General features: G+C 58.3%; 2 protein-coding genes across 2 annotated transcripts; one reads left to right on the top strand and one right to left on the bottom strand.

The window, feature by feature from the left end:
* Positions 1–2,207: 2,207 nt before the first annotated feature.
* TMEM151B (transmembrane protein 151B) lies at positions 2,208–7,260 on the bottom strand. The gene is made up of 3 exons (XM_068559106.1): positions 7,135–7,260; positions 4,576–5,016; positions 2,208–3,341 (listed from the first exon to the last, which is right to left on the bottom strand). Exons 1-3 carry the CDS (start codon positions 7,258–7,260, stop codon positions 2,208–2,210), a joined length of 1,701 nt encoding a protein of 566 aa, XP_068415207.1.
* A 5,298-nt stretch (positions 7,261–12,558) lies between these two features.
* NFKBIE (NFKB inhibitor epsilon) lies at positions 12,559–20,222 on the top strand. Its single transcript, XM_068557951.1, has 6 exons — positions 12,559–13,164; positions 15,496–15,598; positions 16,294–16,516; positions 18,062–18,150; positions 18,245–18,484; positions 19,173–20,222. The coding sequence occupies exons 1-6, from the start codon at positions 12,797–12,799 to the stop codon at positions 19,236–19,238; spliced, it is 1,089 nt and encodes a 362-aa protein (XP_068414052.1). The 5' UTR covers positions 12,559–12,796; the 3' UTR covers positions 19,239–20,222.
* The last annotated feature ends 135 nt before the right edge of the window (positions 20,223–20,357 follow it).

Genomic DNA, 20,357 nt, shown 5'->3' with positions numbered 1-20,357 from the left:
AGAATTGGTTTCTCTCTAAGTCTGTGCATATGTGGGAGGTGTGAGGCTGTCTGTGTGAGAAGACCTAGGCAGAAATGGTCAATACAGGCAAAAATAATAACAGCCCCTCCCCTTTCCCCCTCTTCCCAGCTCAGGTTCTGTCTCAGGAATGGGCCTGAGGCAGGAGGAGCTGAGTTCCTCCCTCCTTGGAGCCATGAGGTGGCCAGGGTGCCCCACACAAGGGCGTGACATCCGGGTACCAGCTGGCCAAGAACTGGGTCCTGAGGCCACAGCTCACCACCTGTACCTTGAAGATGTCCGTTCAGAGGAAAGGGGTGCTCCAACCCCCAGGCCCCTGGAGAGCACAGTGCTGGTGGGCAGGTGGCACTGCTGCCCAGGGAAACCTAGTGGGCAGCTGTTCCCTCCTCCCCAAGCCTCCTCTTCTCCGGCCTCCTCTCTCTTCCCACTCAGCCATCTCCACCTGAAAGTTAGGCTCAACCCTGATGGGCCACAGGCCGTGGTGTCCCCACGATCTGTGCCCCCCAGTCCCCCAGGAAAAGAGGTTAGGGGAGCCAGAGGAGATGTTGCATAGGTGGAGGCCATGCCCTTGGGGGGTGCAGGCCTGGCTAGGCTGGAGGAAGAGGGGAGAGGCTGGAGGAGGGAAAGGAGCAGCTCTGATGGCTCAGGTGACATGAGAAGCATCAGGGGTGAGACATGTCAGAGGCCTGAGGGTTTTCCTCTCCAGCTGGAAATGTGAGCTCAATCCCTGGGCACTATGTCAGCTGGGAAAACATTAGCCAGGGGATTTGGGAGGGCAGGGGGTTTGTACACAGACATGCACACGGAAGCACATCAGGGTAGGAGTAGTGGGGGAACAGGACACAGGGCCAGCGCCCTGGGGTGGTGGCAGTTTGCCCCTTTGAAGACCCTGGGACACACAGCAGGGCTTCAGCTAATGGGCTAGGGGAGGACAGAGGGGTCGGGCAAGAGTTAGAGAATTCCTGCCTCTGACCCTGCCGCTGGAAATGAGTCTTTCTCCAGCTGGGGCTCGTGACAAGGTCCTCAGCCCTGCAGAGGCTCTGCTTGCAGAAGACCACTCTCCACTCCTCCCCACTAGTTCAGGGGAGGCAAGGGCCGTCCCCCACAGACACCCCGACCTTTGGGGGGTCTTTTCATGACCCTCTCCTCTTTGACTCCCACTAGCTTCCTGAGTTCCCCCTTGTCACCCAGGCCTATCTCCTGCTCTCCCCACTTAGTAATTCACCTTGGTCAGCTTGAAGGAATGCTGCCTGGGTGGTCTCCCACCCTCTCTGAAGGGAGTGCCCTCCCAGAACCCAGGTGAGGAGGCTGAGGCTGCAGTTTAAAGGACTGAGGTGCACTGCCCTCCACAGTCTGCCTTGCCCCTCACCCCTGGCAACAGCTCTTCAGAGCCAGGGAGCAGGAGGGGAGGGAGAGGTGTGAAATCTGCGTGGTGAGTACAGTCCCCCCCAGGACCCAGCCTCCCAGGGCCCAGTGAGATAAACAACAGCAGAGGGAGTGGCAGAAAGGAAACCCTGATCTTTGGATCTTCGGGGCCAGCGCCAAGAAGAGGAGAGCAACATTTCCACGGCTTTGAGGCTTTGAGATGGAGTATCGCAGCTGACACCTGCCCCGGCCTCAGACCCACTGAATTCATTAGCTTGGATGGAAGCCAGCCCTGCTGTTCTCCAAACCACTGCCCCCGCGGTAGAGAGAGGCCCCAGTGGGGCCAGACTGCGGAGGAAGGAAAGCCCCAATTGCCCTTCCCCTGGCCTGTAAACCTCCCCAGCTGCATAGCGAGGGCCTCTCCCTTGAGGCGAGGCCCAACGCGGGTCCCACGGCACAGTCGCCACATAACAGTCATTAGATCCGTTGAAAGGCGGGACTGGAAATTCTGAGTGTGCGTGTGGGAAGTGGAGGTGTCCCCCTAGGAACTCAGGGGCGGGACTGGAAGAGACGACTCTGCCGGGGTGGGATTCTCTCCCCTCCCCACAGCTGTCTCTTTATGTACAGGAAAGGCGGGGGGCGGGGGGGGGTGCTCGAATCGGCCCCTTCGGGGTCTGTCCCTTGCCCCCTCGCCTCCCTCCACCCCACCCGCACCGTGCCCAGCACAGCCTCGGCCACATTCTTGACTCCCCCTGCTACACGCAGGGAGCACCATCCGGCAAGGGGCAGGGAGGAGGCCGGCGGGCCGGTCCAGGGCCCCGGGGTCACAGTGAGGTCTCTACGCAGGAGCCGTGGCGGTGCAGCGGCCGGTGGCCGTGGCCCAGACACCCCTCCTGCCGGTGTACGATGAGCACCGGGAAGTAGAGGGCGTCGTGGTAGGGCGGCGGCGGCCCGGCCTCCTCCTCGTCCTCGTCGTCCTCGTCGTCCCCCATGCTGGCCTGGCTGGACAGCCGCGTCTGCTCGGTGGGGCAGCTCGCCTCGTTGACACTCCCGCTCCGGCTGCGCCACAGGCAGCTGCGCCGGGAGCCGTAGAGGCGGCCTAGGGAGAAGCGGCTGCCCCCGCAGCCCGCCCCGCCGCCGGGCCCCGGTCCGGCCCGAGGGCTGGCGCAGATGCTCAGGGCGCTGCGCGAGAAGATGGACGAGCTGCTGACGGCGCGCTGGCAGTGCTCGCAGCTGCGCCGGTACGGGGCCAGGCCCGCTGCGCCTGGGCCACCCACCCCACCGTAGCGGCACGTGGGCGCGTAGCCGCTCGCCGCGCCCCCAGCACAGCGCGCGCCCAGCCCCGCCAGGTCCATGAGCACCGCCTCCGAGTAGCTGGGCACCAGCTGCTGGTTGGAGCGGATGTGCCACTCGAGCTCCGTGCTGTCCACCGTGTTGACCCGCGGCAGGCGGTGCGTGAGCGGGGGCAGCAGCTCGTCGCTGGGGCTGAGGCCGCCGCCCGCGCTGCCGCCGGCCGAGCTCGGGCCCTCCATGCCGAAAAGCTTCTCCACGTGGTAGTGCGCGTAGGCCGTGCGGTACTCGGCCAGCACGCGCAGCGGCCACGACAGCGTGAGCAGCGCCGCAGCCCAGAAGGCGGACGAGCAGGCGTACCAGGGCGGCCTGGCCGGGTCGGGGAAGGCCACCATGAATTCGCGGAAGTCCACGTTCTTGAGGTGCATGCCCTCGCGCGCCTCCATGTAGTCATCCAGGCCCTCGTTCTCGGCGAAGAAGCGCGCGCGCTGGCACAGGTACGCGTTCTCGGCCTCCACGCTGGCGAAGCTGAAGCACTTGGTGAAGCGCAGCCGCGTGGCCGGCGCGCCCTCCAGCCCCACCAGCGCCTTGGACACGTCGCGGACGCCACAGCGCTCGTAGTCGAACTCGGCCTCGGCCACGTGCGTGTTGACGCGCTCATGGTAGACCTGTGGCGCCGGAGAAGGCGGCGGGAGTCTCTTCTGTCCGCTTACCCTCCTCCGCCCCATCACTGCTCTTGGCGCCTGATCAAACCCTCAGCCTGTCCTGGTTTAGCTCTCGGTTGGAGCCAGGTAAGATCTTATCATTGGGTTTATAGAGACATTGAGGCCCTCAGCTTCATCAGTGAGTTAGAGATGAGGGCGGGGCTAGGAACTCATCCCTACTTATGTGCCTTCTCATTTTAACTAAGCCCTGCTCCGTCTAGGGGTCAGTCCCAGGCCCTGAATTGTCCCTCTGGCTTGCCTGATCCTTTTGCCACTGCATCCTTTGTCCCACGCTGCCCCCTCATCACCCCAAACAGCCTACCTGTCTTCCCTTTTACAAGTGTGTTTCCAAATGGGCCCCCCAGAGGAGCTCCCTGTGGACCCCCTTTGTCTCTGGTCTCCCTGCTGCCACCTTAGCTAGTACCCGGCCTCCTTCCTGATCCTCACAGGGCCCAAGCTTTGTTTACCCAGCCCAATACTGAGACAGTGGAGAGGTCCCCCTTATCTGGGAAAATCTCCTCTTCCACCAGGGCTCTAATATGCCTAATCCCAGCAGGTATACAGAGTGCTGCTTGACACCCCCTCTGTGCCTCCCAGGCCTACCTCCACCTTTTTGCCAGCTGACTCCCACCTCTGGGAGCCTCACACTTGGGATCCACAGCCCTGGGTTTGAGTCTAGCACTACCACTTAGAAGCTGCAGAACTTGGGCAAGTCACTGAGCTCAGGTCTCTTTACCTGTGAAAGAGGACTCGGTAGCAGGCACCTCACTGATCAGCCTGTGAGGCTGTGCATGTGAAACACCTCCAACCATTAAGCACTAAACCATACAGACCCCGGAGCCAGGCTGCCGGGGTTCAAATCCCAGCTCCACCACACACTAGCTGTTTGACCTTAGGTAAGTTACTGAACCTCTCCAAGCCTCAGTTTCCTCATCTGTAAAATGGGGGTAATAGTTACCTACCTCATAGGGTTATCATGAGGGTTAAATAAATAATGTGATATTTGTAAAGTAGTTACAGCAGACCCTGGCTGCTAGTAAGTGTTTGCTGTTATAATTATGGTGGGTGTTATTGTCCTCCTGTTGCAGTGCCCACAAGAGCTCACTGCTGTCTGTGCTCCTCCCCCTGAGGACAGTCGGGCAGGGTCCCAGCGCCCCCTCCCATCTGGACTGGCCTGTGCTCCCCTCCAGCTCCTCACCTGGGTGGTGGTGTAGGCGTCTCCATTGCGGTATCGAGTGACCTGGCGGGTGCGGCGTACATAGTGGTAGCTGATGGCCTTCCACCAGATACAGGGCGTGGCCTGCTGCATGCGGCCAACGCGCTCCCGCACGCTGCTCACATCCACGCGGTGCTGCAGCTCGTGGCGGGCTTGGCAATGCCAGCACTCCACCAGGTAGACAGCGTACAGCATGAGCAGGAAGGCCAGGGGGATGTAGACATAGCCGTTGGAGCAGGGGCTGTCGTGGTACATGAGGCTGTTGCCCTGGTAGGCGCTGCTGAAGGTGAGGCGGGTCACCGTGGTGACGTGGCACCAGGCCACGGCCCCCAGGCAGCCGTACATGAGCAGCGAGAGCAGCAGGCACTTCCAGTGGGACTCACGGCAGAGGGACTTGGTGAAAGAGGGCTGGATGGGACGCTGCTGCTCAGATGGGCAGGCAAAGGGGCCAAGATGAGTGGGGAGTGAGACGGAGTGGCAAAGGCCCAGCACAGAGATGGATGGCGGCCAGAGGCCGACACCGGAGATGACAGGCAGAGACAGACAGGAATGTGAAGAGAAGAGTCAGACCAAGATGGGAGGCCAGGGCCAGAGATAAACACAGAAGTAACCCAGAGTGAGACATGAGGACAGGAAAGAGGGACGGAATGCCAATATAGGGAAGTGCAGAGGCAGAGGGATCAGAGCCAGAGATGGAGGGAGAAGGCCCAGGTGGCAGAGAAGACACAGATGGATAGGATGGCACCCAGAGAAACAGAGTCCAAAGACAGACGCGGAGATGGCAATGAAACAGGAGAAGGTGTGCACAGGGAAGACAGGGAGGACACATAGGCATCAGAGAAGGCAGGTCCCCAGCCCGGACCCCTTCCAGGTATTCCAGGAAAGGGGAGAGGGGCCCACTGATATCACCTTCCCACTTCACAGGTGGGGCCCTCCCTTCTTCCAGAACCTAGGAGGAGCCACTTCCTCTGACCCATCCACCTCCCTGTCCCTCACAGACAATTAGCCTCATACCTCCCAGGAAACCCCAAGCCCTGTCTCTTTCCCCATACTCTGGACCCCAGGTCCCCTGTGAGTCTCCCTAACATCTACTCCTGTTCTAAGATAAAAGGCAGGGGGGTTTGTGTCCCTGAGCAGCAAGTGGTCCAGGAGGATATATCCAGAAGGGCAGAGGCATGTGGCTGGGGAGAGGGGATGTGGGACGGGGGTTGCGGGGCAGGGAGGGAGATGTTCACAGCCCAGCCATTTGTCAAGAGAAAACGATTTTTGGTACGGGGGCCTATTAAAGCACTTATCACGTTCTAGCCCACAGTTGTCCCGGTGAGTTGTTTACATGTGTGGCTCCTCCACTAGACTGGGTGCTCCTGAGGGCAGGGCCTCATTCCCTTTGCATCCTGGGTGCTGGCACCCACAGCCGCTCAATGATGAGTACTGAGTAGGATTTATGTTGGCAGCCTGGGCTTTCCCTCTCCTCCCCCCACTGTCTAGCTTTAGGAACCCTCCACACGCCCTCCTGCTGAGATCCTGACTTATTCTTTCAATTTCCCAGGCCGGACCTGGAGGCTAGCCAAGGGAAGGGAGAGAAAGGTGGAGAGGAAGGGCACAGTAACAGACAGCAGGCCCTGGACCCGGTGTGAAATCCGAGGAAAGATCTGGAAGTACAGATAGGTAGGTGGGCTGGGAAATAGTACTCAGCATATGCAAACAAGATTAGGGTACATGTGCCTTTCAGGGAGCCTTGTCCTGCGAGGGGAGCATATGTGCCCCTTGGTGTGCCTGAGTGTGCACTTGTCCCAGTGAGAGGGCATGTGGAAGGGGCTCTGCCTGCGGGTCCTGCCTGTGTGCTTCTGCCCCAGCGCCGTGTGCAACGTGTGCACGAGTGTGCATGGGAGATGGAGGAGCCCCTGGTACTTTCCTCCATTTCTTTTGTCTCCAGGTTCAGAGGACTGAAGAGTAGGACCCCTAACAAGGGATGTGCTGGGTACCAAAACTGGGAAGGATTCCTGGGCTCAGGGCCCTCTGGAGGGGGGCCTGCATGGATATGGGGAGAGAGAGGCGCACATCCCCCACGCACACACTCCCAGTGACTCCAGGGGGGATCGCCTCTGCACACATTCGACTTTTTAGGACCCCAACTCACGTTAACACTACCATTTCCCCCGTGGAACTGGCAGGTGCTCTCCTGCCTCCGCAGCTCCTACAAGTCACCCTGCCTGGCCTTAAAGATAGCATCCCCTCCGCGAGATGGGATCCCGGACACCATCCCCACCCCCACCAGCCCGGGATCCGCGAGGCTCCGCCCCTAGGCCCCTCCCCCTGCCCGGGACCCCCGAGCCCCGCCCCCGGCGCGGCCCCTTCCCTGCCACCGCGGACAGCTCCAGCCGCCGGCTTGGGGCAGCGAGGCGGGACTGCGGCTGCGGCGGCCGGCTCGGGGTGCGGGGCGCCGGCCGCGCTGCGGCGGAACCGGCGGGGGCCGCGCGCGGCGGGGGATGGGGGCCAGGCTGCGGCCGCGCCCGGGGAAGGGGTGCCGCCGGCTCTCACCTCCTCTCGGGCGGGGCCCTCGTCCGCCGCTGCCGCCGCCGTGGGCTCCTCCGGGACCCCGGGACCGCCACCGCCGCCGCCGCCGCCGCCGCCGCTCTCTCCCGCGGCCGAGCCAGGGGGGGACATGGCGTAGAGGGGGCGCTTCGAGCTCAGGGCCTCCCGGGGGGCTGCCGGGGGCCGGGGGCATCCTGTGCCGGCTCTGGGGAAGGGGCGGGAGGGGGCGGGGCCCTCGCTGCTCCCCACCCCCCGCCGGGGGGAGGGGGGCCTGGAAAGGGCACCACGGGTAAGGGGTTGGGGGATGGGGATGGGGAGGCGGGCTGGGGGGCCGGGCCGGGGGGGCCGGGGCCGGGGGTGGGTGTCACCTTGAGGCCCTCGCGGCGCCGCTCCGCCTCCCGCCCGCTCCCGCCGCCGCCTTTTGTCTGAGCCGAGCTGGAGCCAGCGCGCCCCCCCTCTTCCTCCCAGCGCAGGAGCCCCGCCCCCGGCCCCCCAAACTCCGCCTTCCCCAAGCCTACCTAATGGCCACCCCAAAGGGGAAAAGCAACAGGGGCTCCCCGCACCCCTTCCCCACTCCCAGCCCTGCTCACCACACGCACCCGCACCATCCCAGGAAGATCTAAGGCGAAACTCCTCTCGGTCAATTTGTGGAGGGGGCGCCAGCGGTTCAACCAACATCCCTCCCCATCTTTGGTTCCCGCAAGTTCCCGGGGCTGAGAGTGGGGAAAGGAAATTGAGTCTTGGAACCTTAGGGAAGAGCATTATTCCCAGTTGGATGGTAAAGGGTTAAGGCAGGAGCCAGACTTCAGAGGCCAGACCCATCTGAACAAGGATGGGATAGGGTGAAAAGGAAAGGATTAGAGCTAGATGTGAGAAAGGACTAACACAGGGCAGAAGAGGGGACATTGAAACCAGCCTTCACTGAATCATCTTCCTACCCTAGGACAACAGCCTCAGAGAAGCAATGAAGTGTGTACATAGCCCTAGGCTGGAGATCAGGAAACCTGAGTACAGATTCTTAATCCTGGCTCTCTCATTAGCTGTGTGACCTTGGGCAAGTGCCTTCCCCTCTCTGAGCCTTAGTTTCCTCATCTGGGCAGTGAGAAAGTTGACTGGACAATCTCTAAGGCTCTGACTTTCTTCTGTGGGTGTAGGAGGCAAAGTCACAGGCCACAGGCCAGGCTGAGTGACTGCAGGTCACCTGTCCCTTCATGCCATCCACCCACAGTGCTTTTCCCTGTCCTGCTTAGGGGCAGAAAGGAAACTGCCATTCATTCATTCCTGAATGCATCCATTCAATAAACAGGTATTAAGGGAATTCCCCAGTAGTCCAATGGGTAAGACTCCATGCTCCCAATGCAGGGGGTCTGGGTTCGATCCCTAGTCTGGGAACTAGATCCCACATGCATGCCACAACTAATAGTCCACATGCCTCAACTAAAGATCCTGTATGCCCTGACGAAGACCCGGCTCAGCCTCAATTAATAAAATAAATTTTTTTAAAAAAAATCACATTTAACTTTAAAAAAAAAAGGTATTAAATACCTACTGTGTGCCCTGTACAGAAATGCAAAAATACAATTTCCTGTCCTCAAGGAGCACAAAGTCTAATGGGGAAGGAGGACATGGAAACCAATCATTATGATAGAATAAGATAAAGGCTACACTTGATCAATCTGTGTGTGCACAGTCACTGCGGAATCCAGTTGTGTGTCATGTGTTACATTAGAGTCTTTGACATATAGTGACTTTCCCCATTTACCCACAAGAAACCAAGGCAGAGGGAGGGTTAGTGACTTATTCAAGGTCACTTGCTAGTACTCACAGAGTGGTCCTAGAATCCAGACCTTTCCATGGGGATCTTTGGGGGTCAGAAGTCAGCTTGAGGCAAAGCCTGGATATCTGATCTTTGGGAATAGAGGAAAAGCCCGCTGATGGTCCTGCCCCTCATCTGGGACAGAAGAGCCTCTGCCTCCACCCACACACCCACCTCCCACTCCTGGTCCTGACTCCATTTTCCTACTCTTCCCTTTCCAGGGAAGGTGAAGGGGGCTCTCAGCCTGCCTGTCACTTCAGAACTATCCAGCCTACGTGATCCTCCCCAGGTCAGTGAGTCCATCCTCCCTGCCAAAACAGAGGAAGGGTGTGGTCCCAAAAGGCATGGTTCTCCTTCATCCCCATGACAGAGGAAGAATCTCACTTGGTGGCTCATTCCAGTGTCTCTCTCCTACCCATGATTTTTGGGAAGTCCTGCCTACAGCTAACTCCAACCCTTCTTCTTCTGGTACCAGTTCACTCCACCTAGTTCAGTGCTTACTGCAGATGGAGAGCAGAGGTCCTAACCCTGGCCTTTCCTAACCCAGATAGGATCTTCACTTTCCCCATGTAGTTGTTCTAATCTTCCTCCTGTCCCCCAGCCCCACTGCCTTCCTGACTCCATTTCAGGGGGCTTTGGAAGAGAGGTAGCCCAACTTCTTTTGGCCAACCCCAGAGCTCCCAAGAGATAAAAGACCACCTCCCCTTTCTCCATACACACGCATGTCCCCTCCTTGGAAGCCCAGAGAAAAGAGGGGTGAAAGGAGGGGGCTGTGGAAGGAGCCACTAACCGGCTGGTCACCTTGGCAACTGGGCCTGTTTCCTGAAGATGAGCCTGGCTGGAGTGGGCATAGAAGGGAAGTGGGAGAACAACAGAGGGAAGCAGAAAACAGAGAAGAGGACTGGAGGGGCCCAGCCTTGAAGATTGGAGCTGAGGGAGTGAAGTCAGGACCCTGACCATGCTGTGACCTGAGTCAAAGTCCCCAGGTCATCTTTCCAGATGAGACTGCCATGGTCCCTGTTCCCATTCCTAAATTTTCCCCAGAAGGGCTTCCTGTCCGAGTGCAGGCTAGATTCTGGAAGTAGTCAGTGACTCAATGCTGACCTCATGTGGCCAGAAAAGGGGCTGCCACACACCTGTTAACGGTTTAGAGCCAGACACTGGACTGGATTGGGGTAGGTTTTTCCTTAAAATCAGCCTCTGTACGTATGAGAGAGGCGGTCCCTGCACACTCCTGAGTTCTTGTGTCCTTGCAGAGAGCTCAGATGTCCCCAACCCCTTAGACCTTCAAAAAGGAAAGAAAGTTTCACTGAAAACATTTTTAAAGTTTTGGATTAGGAACAGGAAAACGCAGCTCTACACTTTCAGATTGTTTGACCTTGGGCAAGCCAACTCACCTCTCTGGGACTCAGCCTGCAACTTTAAAATGGAGGTGATTTTGAACCCAAGTGGTTAGGGTTTGTACTTTTTGCTCCAGCCTTTGAGGTTGGGAGAGGAACAGGTCAGGGGAGGAAGTTGAGAACATCTGAAGTCACACTGACTCCAAGGGAAGGAGATGCCTCAGTTTCCTTCGGCTTTCCCCTCGTGGCTCCTCACTGCCTCATGCTCAACACATCCTCCCCACTCTGGTCGCCAGTGGGGATGGAGAGCAGTGGGTCATCTCCTCCCTTCTGCCCTTCCCCCTCTCTTCTCCATCCACTCACCCCCTCCCCAAACAGAGACTAGGTACTTCTCCCAGCCCTCTTCCCTTCCCATCTCCAGTTCAAATGGAACCTCCCCTTCCTCTCACCCCACTGGGTAGTTGGCCCCGTGCTGTGCCTCTCTAGCACCCTGTTTTCACTCCTATCTTAGCCCAATCACTCTGTGTTGTAACTTTGAGGGGGCTTTTTGAAGGCTGGAACCATGGGACAATTTTTTTGTGGAGGAGGGTGGTTGTTGGTTATTACTGTTACTGTGATACTCGGTTTTGCTTCCAGCAGAGAGAACAATGTCAGGCATTTAGGAGAATCTCCATACATGTTTTTCAAATGAATGAATAAAATGAGGTTTCCTGGGGATGGTGGTAGGGAAGCTGCTTAGTAGGTGCCTGTGCACACCCCAGCTTCCTTCCCCCAATGCCAGAGATGGAAAAGGGAGATGTTTTCTTGAGGATGACCTTCTAAGCGCATTGCTGGAACTTGGGGTAGGGGATAAATCATGGGGCAATGATTTGGGGCTCACCACGTGAGTGGGGTTTGCCTACAGCCTCCTTAGCCCCAGGGAAAGTAGGGATGGGGAAGGAGGAAAGATGTGCTGGGGCTGGGGCTGCCGAGGGAACCTCAGCAGAGTGCTGCCCAGCATATCTCGGGCCTTCCCATCCTGGTCCCACCATGAGGAACTAAACTTCCCTAACCAGATGTCACCACCCGAGGCCACTGTTTCATCCCTGTGAGGAATGACCCCTCTGCTTTTTTAGACAACAGTCTTCCTGAGAAAAACCACTTTCAAAAAGCACATCCTGGGGTTTCCTGGTGGCGCAGTGGTTAAGAATCCGCTTGCCAGTGCAGGGGACACGGGTTCGAGCCCTGGTCGGGGAAGATCCCACATGCCCCGGCGCAACTAAGCCCGTGCACCACAACTACTGAGCCTGCGCTCTAGAGCCCAGTGCTCCACAAGAGAAGCCACCGCAATGAGAGGCCTGCGCACCGCAGCGCAACGAAGAGTAACCCCTGCTCGCTGCAACTAAAAAGAAAGCCTGCGTGCAACAACCAAGACACAACGCAGCCAAAAATAAATAAGTAATTTTAAAAAAAAAAAGCACATCCTCATGTCCAATTCTATGTGATCTGGGAAGTTGACACAGGAGACTCTCTATCCAGGACCCAAAGGGAGAAGTTCTCCTTTAAAGACATGGGTGTCCCCTTTGGCTCCTGGAAAAGCAAGAGAAATTGAGAGCAACGGTCAGCAGGCAGGTAGCAACGCTTCCCCTTCCCACCTCCCACGTGCCCTCCCCAGAAGACGCCCAGCTTGTGCAGACGATTAATAAATATTCCTTTAAAAACAAACTAATGGGGACTTCCCTGGTGGTCCAGTGGGTAAGACTATGTGCTCCTAATACAGGGGGCCCAGTTCGATCCCTGCTCGGGCAACTAGATCCCGCATGCATGTCTCAACTAAGAAGCCCACATAGAGTCGGCATGCCCCAACTAAGAGTCCGCATGTTGCTACTAAGAGTCTGCATGCTGCAACTAAAGACCCCGAGTGCCACAACGAAGATCCCGCGCACCGCAACTAAGATCCGGTGCAGCCTAAATAAATAATTAATTAATTTTTAAAAAAAAGATCCTAGGAAGCATTAAAAAAAAAAATGAATGAATGGGAAAAATGAATGAAGAAACAGGAAGTGAAGGAAAGAAAGAATGCACGGAATTAATAAATGGAATGAAGAAGGAAGGGGGAAAGAATGAATGGATGGTTGGATGAATGAATGAATGAATGGGTGAGTTAACGCACCAGTGAGTCAGGACCGGGGAACCCCTGACTCGGAGCCAACGCAGAGGGCGGGGTAAGGGGGATTCCGAAGGGCTGGGCCTCGGTCCGGAAGCGCGGCGCCTGCCGGGGGCGGGGCCCGAGGGCGGGGCGAGCGAGCGCATCAGACTGGGCTACCCAGCTGCCCGGAGTAGCGGATGCCGAGGACCCCGCCAGCGTTCCGAGCCTCTCTACGCTTCTCGCCGACCCCTCGGGCCCCCGAAGCCGGGGAAGGAGGCCACTCCGGGCCCAGCACCCGCTCTACAAGGCGGACCTGCAACCCGGAAAGGCGGCGCGGAGTCGGATCCTGCTCGGACCGGGCCCCGGCGGGCCGGCGCCGCGGGGATGTCGGAGGCGCGGAAGGGGCCGGACGAGACGGATGAGAGCCAGTATGACTCGGGCATCGAGTCTCTGCGCTCTCTGCGCTCCCTGCCCGAGCCCACCCCGGCCCCAGCCTCTGGGCCCTCAGACGGAGGGGGCCCCCATCCCTGGACTCATCCTCCGGGAACCGCCAAGGAGCCAGAGGAGAAGGAAGACACAGACGGGGAGCGTGCTGACTCTACCTATGGCTCCTCATCGCTCACTGAGTCCCTGTCCTTGTTGGGGGACCCCAAGACCGAGGACCCAGCCCCAGACTCGCCGCTTCCCGCCGCGGGGGCGCTGAGCCCTCAGCAGCTGGAAGCACTCACTTACATCTCCGAGGACGGAGACACGTGAGTATGGGGGCTAGGCTAAGACAGGATCCCTTCCTCCCTCCCAATGCTAACTCGGGGCCTCCCCCAGGAGCCGCAACCCCCTATGTGAGAATCCCTCAAGGCACCAGCTCTGGAAGGGGCCGTCCCCACTCTCTCTTTCAAACTTAACTCACAACCCACTTTTGAGCTGTAGCCAGGACCAGTCCAGAGGACCTGGCATCATCTGCCTGCCCCACCTTTTGGCAGGGCCCTTACCAGGCACCTGGAAACCCAGCTAACATCTTGGAAATCTACCAGTAATCCATCCCTAGGAAGAGAAAATTCCCCTGACCAGCCCAGTTTTGTTTTGTTTTGTTTTTTCCTTGCTGGGGGACAGGGCATCCTTGTTTGCTCAATATCTGGGATTCCCGACCTCTGACCTCAGAATGCCCTGTCTCAAGGAACAAGAGGGGCCAGTTACAGGCTGCCAGTGGGCCCAGGAAGCTGGGGTTGGGGGTGCTGCCAGGGTGCATTGCTGAGACTCGCCCTAAGGAGGAGGAGGTGAGCCAGGCTGGGGCACTCTTGCCCCAGCAGACAGACAGGCGACTGGCTGCCCCAGCTAACTTCCTCCTCTGCTGAGAAAGGGGAAGTGAGGGCTAGAGTCAGCCTTACCGACACTCTCCACCTCCTGAGCCCCACAAGTCCCCCTCACTGTCCTATGTGACCCCTTCACTTCATCCTTCCTCCCCAGGCCCAGGTGGAGCTTGGTGGAGACTGGGCTGGGGGGCAGTTGAAGTAAGAGACAGTTATGTGTCAGGGACTGGCCAGTTGAGGATTTGCCCCTCGGGAAGAAGAAAACACCGACAGGAGAGGGGGTGGCTGGGATTTGTGGGGTGAGAAAGAGTGGAGGGGGGCTGGGGTCCCAGATCTGGGATGCTGGAATGAACGGGGCTGAGGAGGCAGGAGATATCTGTCTTGACCTCCTTTTTTGGAGATGCAAGGGTCCTGGGTGGCCTTTGACAAAGATAGTCTCTGGACCCAGTGGGTGACCCTAGGCCTTTTTGTACTCTGTGCCCAGATCACCAGCCCTCAGGCCCACAACCAAGATTGTGCGGGCTCCGTGCAGAATACCTATGGCTGACCTTTGACCCAGGGAGTGGTGGCTTCTGAGCCTGCCCTCCTTTGTTAAACTCCCAGCCCCTGCCTTGACCATCTCTAGTTAGAGACAGATGTGGTGTCTAGACCCAAGAGGGGTTGGGGGGAGAGGTGTCAAGACTCCCCTGGGGGTTCCCTGAGAGGAGGGGGCACCTTCTTCCCTCCGGAGGTGTCTGGGCTGTGGGACATATGGAAATGGGAAGAGGAAGTGGGAGGAGGGGAGACTGAGGGAGAGAGGGAGGTGGCTGCAGGAATGTGACCAGAGAGCAGGCCCTGGCCGAGGGGATTTCCAGCGCGGTTCCTCCCTCCCTCCGTCACTCTCTCCTGGGCCTCGCCTGCCACCAAAGCCAGCGCCCCTCCCGCCCGAGTAGCCCCCTCCCCAGCCCAGACGGGCCTTTCAGCCAAGCTACCCGCCTGTCGAATGCCCCGAGGCAGCTGTCCCTGGCCTAGACCCTCCAGCTCTGGCTTTCATTTTCCCCACCTGATGTGGGGAAACCCCAGGGCTGGAACTTCCCCTCCTAGCCACCCCCTGCCCACCAGGTTACGGCTCTTTATCTCCCACCAAGCACACATTTTCTGCACTGCCAGACCTCCCCTCGGAGGCGGCGCAGGCAGCGGGGGCCCTAGGTCAGGCCCCTCCCACGCCCTGCTGTCTGAAGAGTGGCCCTCTGGCCGCCCCGTGGAGGGCAGCAGGACAGGGTGCTGCCCTGCTTCCTGCTCCTCTTCCAAGGGCTTCTGTCTCCTCTCTCTCGGAATGTGTTTCTGAGGGGGGAGGGGAGTGATCCCACCCCTGCCCTCTCTGTCCTCCCCGCTGAGGCGGGCAGAGATGGGGAGCCCAGCCCTGGAAACCACCTCTGCACTACCCCAGCAGCTTTCAGTTTGGCTTTCAGCCTGCAGCTGCCTGGCAGGGCCCTGGGGCCAGAGGGGAGCGGGGTGTGGGCAGGCTGGACAGGAAGGACCTTGTCCCGTCAGCACCCTGCCCGCACTCTCGCTCAGCCAAGGCCCTCCTGAAGGCCAGAGATGGGAACTTGGAGCTCCCACCCCCCAGGATCCTGGCTTCCCGCACCAACCCTCACTTCCTGGCCCAAACTCTCACTTCCCGCACCTACCGTACGGGTGGCAGCTTAGACGTTCATGTGTTCCTTCTAACCCCAGGACCCCAGCCCACTCTCTCTGGCCTGGGCCCTGACCCCAAACCTTGCCTCTTCCTCCCAGGCTGATCCACCTGGCGGTGATTCATGAGGCCCCGGCTGTGCTGCTCTATTGCCTGGCTTTGCTGCCTCAGGAGGTCCTGGACATTCAGAACAACCTTTACCAGGTGGGTGGAGAGAGTGGGCTGAGCCCAGATACCTATGTCTGTCCCAGCAGCCATCCCCAGCAGCAGCACAGCATTCTCAGGCTGCTCCCTCAGGAAATCATATGCCAGACACGGGGCTAGAAGCTGAGGATGCAGAGAGGAGTAAGAAACAGCCTCTGCCCACAAGGTGCTCAAGCCTGGGCTAGGGGACTCGTGTCAATACCTAATTACACAGCATGGTGACAAGAGTTGTGATGGAGATGCATGCCAGCTGCTGTGGGAACCAATGTCTGTGGGAAGCAGCCAGGGAAGGCTTAATACGGGAGGTGACTCTGCATGAAGCATTCAAGGAGGAGTTTGCCAGGTGGAGACTGCCTGGTGCCTCTGTCTCCTCCCCCCAACCTCTCCCCATCACCTAAGGTAACAGAGGTCTCCCCACAAGGTGAGATGCTAGACCCTGCCCCCCACTCCATCCTTTCTCCAGGGGCTTAGGCGACCCAAAAGGAGAGCAGGGGGCCACTTCCCTCACCTTGCCTCCAGAATTGGGGTCCTGAGAACTTGGTGGGGGATAACAGAAGGAAGACCAGGACCATAGCCTTTATAAGCAGTCCTCAAAGAAGGTACTGGCCTCTGGCAATTTCTGTGCCCACGCTAGCATGTTCCTGGAAGTGGGAGCACGCTGCAGTGGCCCTGTGACCCCCTCTTTGTGCCTGCAGACAGCACTCCATCTGGCCGTACATCTGGACCAGCCAGGTGCAGTTCGGGCCCTGGTGCTGAAGGGGGCCAGCCGGGTGCTACAGGACCGACACGGTGACACGGCCCTGCATGTGGCCTGCCAGCGCCAGCACCTGGCCTGCGCCCGCTGCCTGCTGGAAGGGCAGCAAGAGCCAGGCAGAGGACCGCCTCACTCCCTGGACCTCCAGCTGCAAAACTGGCAAGGTGCGGGCAGCCTCAGGGCCCATGAGATGAGGAGGGGACAGGAGACAGGGACCCCACTCTTAGGGAAGGGAGGGTCACAGCTTTTCCATTGATGATGCATCTCCAGTTCGAAGCACAGAGGTACTCAGAATACCTTTGCTTAAAGAAAGGATGAATGGACAAATGAATGAATGAATGGGTTCTATTTAGAATTTATTGAGAACTTACTGTATGCTAAGCAGAGAGCTAAACTTTTCCCTCAAGATATTCAGTTTAATAGAGATTAGATGAACTCATTAATTCATTCAACAAAAATATACTGAGGGCTTTCTATGTGCCAGACACTGTTGTAGGAGCCAGGCTTGCATCTGTGAGCAAAACAGAGAATGTGTGAGGCAAACAACAAACATAGGAAGTGAGTCCTCTAGGAGGTTAATGGGCAGTCACTGCTGTGGAGACAGCAGAGCCGAGTGAGAGGACTGGAGTGTGTGTGGGGGGAGGTGATGTGATTTTTAAACAGGGTGGTCAGGGAAACCCTCGTGGAGCCCAGACATTTGAGCAGAGATTTGAAAGAGGTGAGGGGAATTTGAATCTAGTTCTCTAAGCAGAGAGGGGCCCAGGCCAGAAAGGAGCTAGCAACAAGGCTAGGGGAGCTCATGGGAGGAGGTGACCCCTGGGGAGGGCTGGGGGCCTGAGGATCCAGAGAGCTCTGAAGAAGGTGGCTTTTGGATGGGGCCTGAAGGCAGGTAGAGTTTTAGAAAAAGAGTGAGTGTGTGTGTGTGTGTGTGTGCGCGCGTGCGCGCGCGCATGGGGGAGGGGGTATGTATGGGGGAGGGGGTGTGTTGGGGGAGGGGAGTATGTGTTGGGGGAGTGTGTGTGTGTATGGGGCAGGGGGGAGTGTGTTGGAGTGTGTGTGTGTGTATGGGGGAGGGGGTGTGTTGGGGGAGGGGAGTGTGTGTTGGGGAGGGGGTGTGTGTTGGAGTGTGTATGTGTGTATGGGGGAGGGGGTGTGTGTTGGGGAGGGGGTGTGTGTTGGGGGAGTGTGTATGTGTGTATGGGGGAGGGGGTGTGTGTATGGGGGAGGGGGTGTGTGTTGGGAGAGGGGAGTGTGTGTTGGGGGAGGGGGTGTGTGTTGGGGGAGTGTGTATGTGTGTATGGGGGAGGGTGTGTGTGCATGGGGGAGGGTGTGTGTGTTGGGAGAGGGGAGTGTGTGTTGGGGGAGGGTGTGTGTGTTGGGGGAAGGTGTGTGTGTGCATGGGGGAGGGTGTGTGTGCATGGGGGAGGGTGTGTGTGTTGGGGGAGGGTGTGTGTGTGGGGGGTGTCACTCAGCAACCTGACCCCTGAAGCGTGAAAGTTTCAATAACATGACTCTGAAAAGGTGGAAACTTTGAGTTCCTTTCCCCCCAGACTTTTGAGGGGGTTTTTGGGTTTGTGTTTTAACAGTCCTGTGATCAGAGGCACTGAGTGGGCAGGGGGTCCCTTGGGACTGAGGGGTAAGGGAGGCCCCTGAAAAAAGGGAGAGAGAGCGAGCTGGTGGATGCAGCCCCCATCCTCACCCCATCCCAGGTCTGGCCTGTCTCCACATCGCCACCCTGCAGAGGAACTGGCCACTCATGGAACTGCTGCTGCAGAACGGAGCTGACATCAACGCACAGGTGAGGCAGCCAATCAAGGTGCTGCCCAGCCCAGGGCCCAGGCCCGGGATGCTTTCTCTTGAGGGCCTTGGCTGACACCCTTCTTCCCCCCCAGGAGGGCACGAGCGGGAAGACAGCGCTGCATCTGGCCGTGGAGACCCACGAGCGGGGTCTGGTGCAGTTCCTCCTCCAGGCTGGGGCCCGGGTGGACGCCCGCATGCTCAACGGGTGCACACCCCTGCACCTCGCCGCCGGCCGGGGTCTCAGCAGCATCTCGTCCACCCTGTGCGAGGCAGGTGCCGACTCCCTGCTGAGAAACGTGGAGGACGAGACTCCCCAGGACCTGGCCGAGGATGTAAGAGGCGGACACTCAGCTCTGCTGTCCAGGACCTCCCTCGTGGAGACAGGCGCTTTAATAGCTGAAAGGGCCAAGGAGTTAGGAGCCCAGGGTGTAAACCACGACTCTGCCGCTCACCAGCTGTGGGACCTTGGGCAAGCCTCTGCCCCTCTCACAGCCTGTGTTCTTAGCTGGTCAGGACCAGGGGCCCAAACTTGGACTCCTACAGGAGCCGTGCAGCTAAAGCGCATCAGAGAAGCAGGCTGGGTGTAAGAGAGCCGGGTGATGGGGCCTGCGGGAGACCAGACAGTCTTTTGTCTGAAGGTCACTGTACTCAGCTTCAGCAGATACTTGCAGAGGAGGAATGTGGGCCCAGTATTCCCAGGTCTTGGAATTTTTTAAGAGAGTTGAAACCTAGATTTTCTGTAGACTCTTTCCCATTTTTAAATGTTTGATGTAAAAAAATATTCAAAATGTTTTGTGAGTACCCTTTCCCAACACCCTCCTCCCAAAACAAAAACAAAAACAGGCCCTAGAAGCCCTGGGGGACCACTGTTTTGGGGGTTAGTAGGAAGATTTGTTCCCTGACGTCCTTCAACGACACTTGGTGGGGAGGAAAGGGCCCGATAGGTCTCCCAGCCCCTTTCCCCCACCGCTGCCTTTGTCCACGGGCCCTGATCTTGCTTCTCTCCATCCTCTTCCTCAGCCCTTTGCCCTTTTGCCCTTTGATGACCTGAAGATCTCCGGGAAGCCACTGCTGTGTGCTGACTGAAGCCGGGACAGACTCTAGGGCCCCGGACGCTCCACCTCTTCCCATCTGAAAGCTGGAGCCACAGCTGCTACAGTCTGGGCCCAGGCCATGTGCCCTGGGGACTGCTGAGGCCAGAGCCTGGGGCCAGCACAGTCCTGAGCTGAGAGGAGGGACCGCAAATACGAGAGCCAGTCTGGAAGGAAGAGCTTCCAGGTGGATGGAAGGACCCCCAAAGCCCCAGGCAGCCTGGGCGAAGCCTGTTTACCTCTGTTGAAGATGGCGGGGCTCTTGTCTCTACCCACGTGGGGTCAGCCTGAAGCTGCCAGCCGGTAGGCAACATGGACTCTCCTGAGTGAGGAGAGACACTGAACTGTGAGTGAGCAGGGCCCTGAAGGGTTCCATCTCACTGCTGAGGAGGACTTTGAAACACTGTTGTTTAAGGACTTCACACAGAAGGCCCTGAACTGAGCCTTTTGGGGATGGGGAAGTTTCAATAACATGACACTAAAACAGCAGAGACTTTTAAACACCCCCCCACCCCACTCCCGCCCCGAGTTGTTTTGTGCGTGTGCCTGTTTGTGTGCATTGGGGATTTTGAGACAGGCCTGCCCTCTGACCTTGTGGTGGAGGCAGAGAGAAGGAAATTGTCACTTGAGCAGGGTAGGGCCTTGTAGGGAGAGTAGGGAGGCTAATGGTCCTCAGGCCTTTCTGTCCAGCACAGACCCTTGCCCTTTCTGTGGAAATGCAGATGGATGGAGGAAGAGAAAGAGGAGTGAGAAGATGCAAGTGGGAGGCCTCACCACGGCCCTGGAGGAGCCTGGAGAGAAGGGCTAGCCTGTGGAGGGTGACACGAGGGAGCGTGGCTTTGTATGTTGTTTTCTCTCATTCCACATATGTTTGAGGCACCTATTAGGTCAGGCCTATGCTGGGATAGAATATGTGGGAGTAAAACAGTTTCTGGCCACTTGGAGACTTAGTCTAGTGAGGCAGCCATTAAAATCATAAACATCCAAATAAATATGTAATTGCATGTCGCGATGGAAGGAAAAGAATCGTGGGAGGGAGAGCAGTGGAGTGGGTGTAGGGCCATACTTTGGGTGGTCAGGGGAGGCCTGAGTAGGGGCTAGGGGGAGAGCTTTC

This window comes from Eschrichtius robustus, chromosome 12, assembly GCF_028021215.1.
Source record: "Eschrichtius robustus isolate mEscRob2 chromosome 12, mEscRob2.pri, whole genome shotgun sequence".
Taxonomy (NCBI): Eukaryota; Metazoa; Chordata; class Mammalia; order Artiodactyla; family Eschrichtiidae; genus Eschrichtius; species Eschrichtius robustus.
Note: the sequence above shows the minus strand (reverse complement) of the source record. Positions and strands in the feature narration are given on the sequence as shown.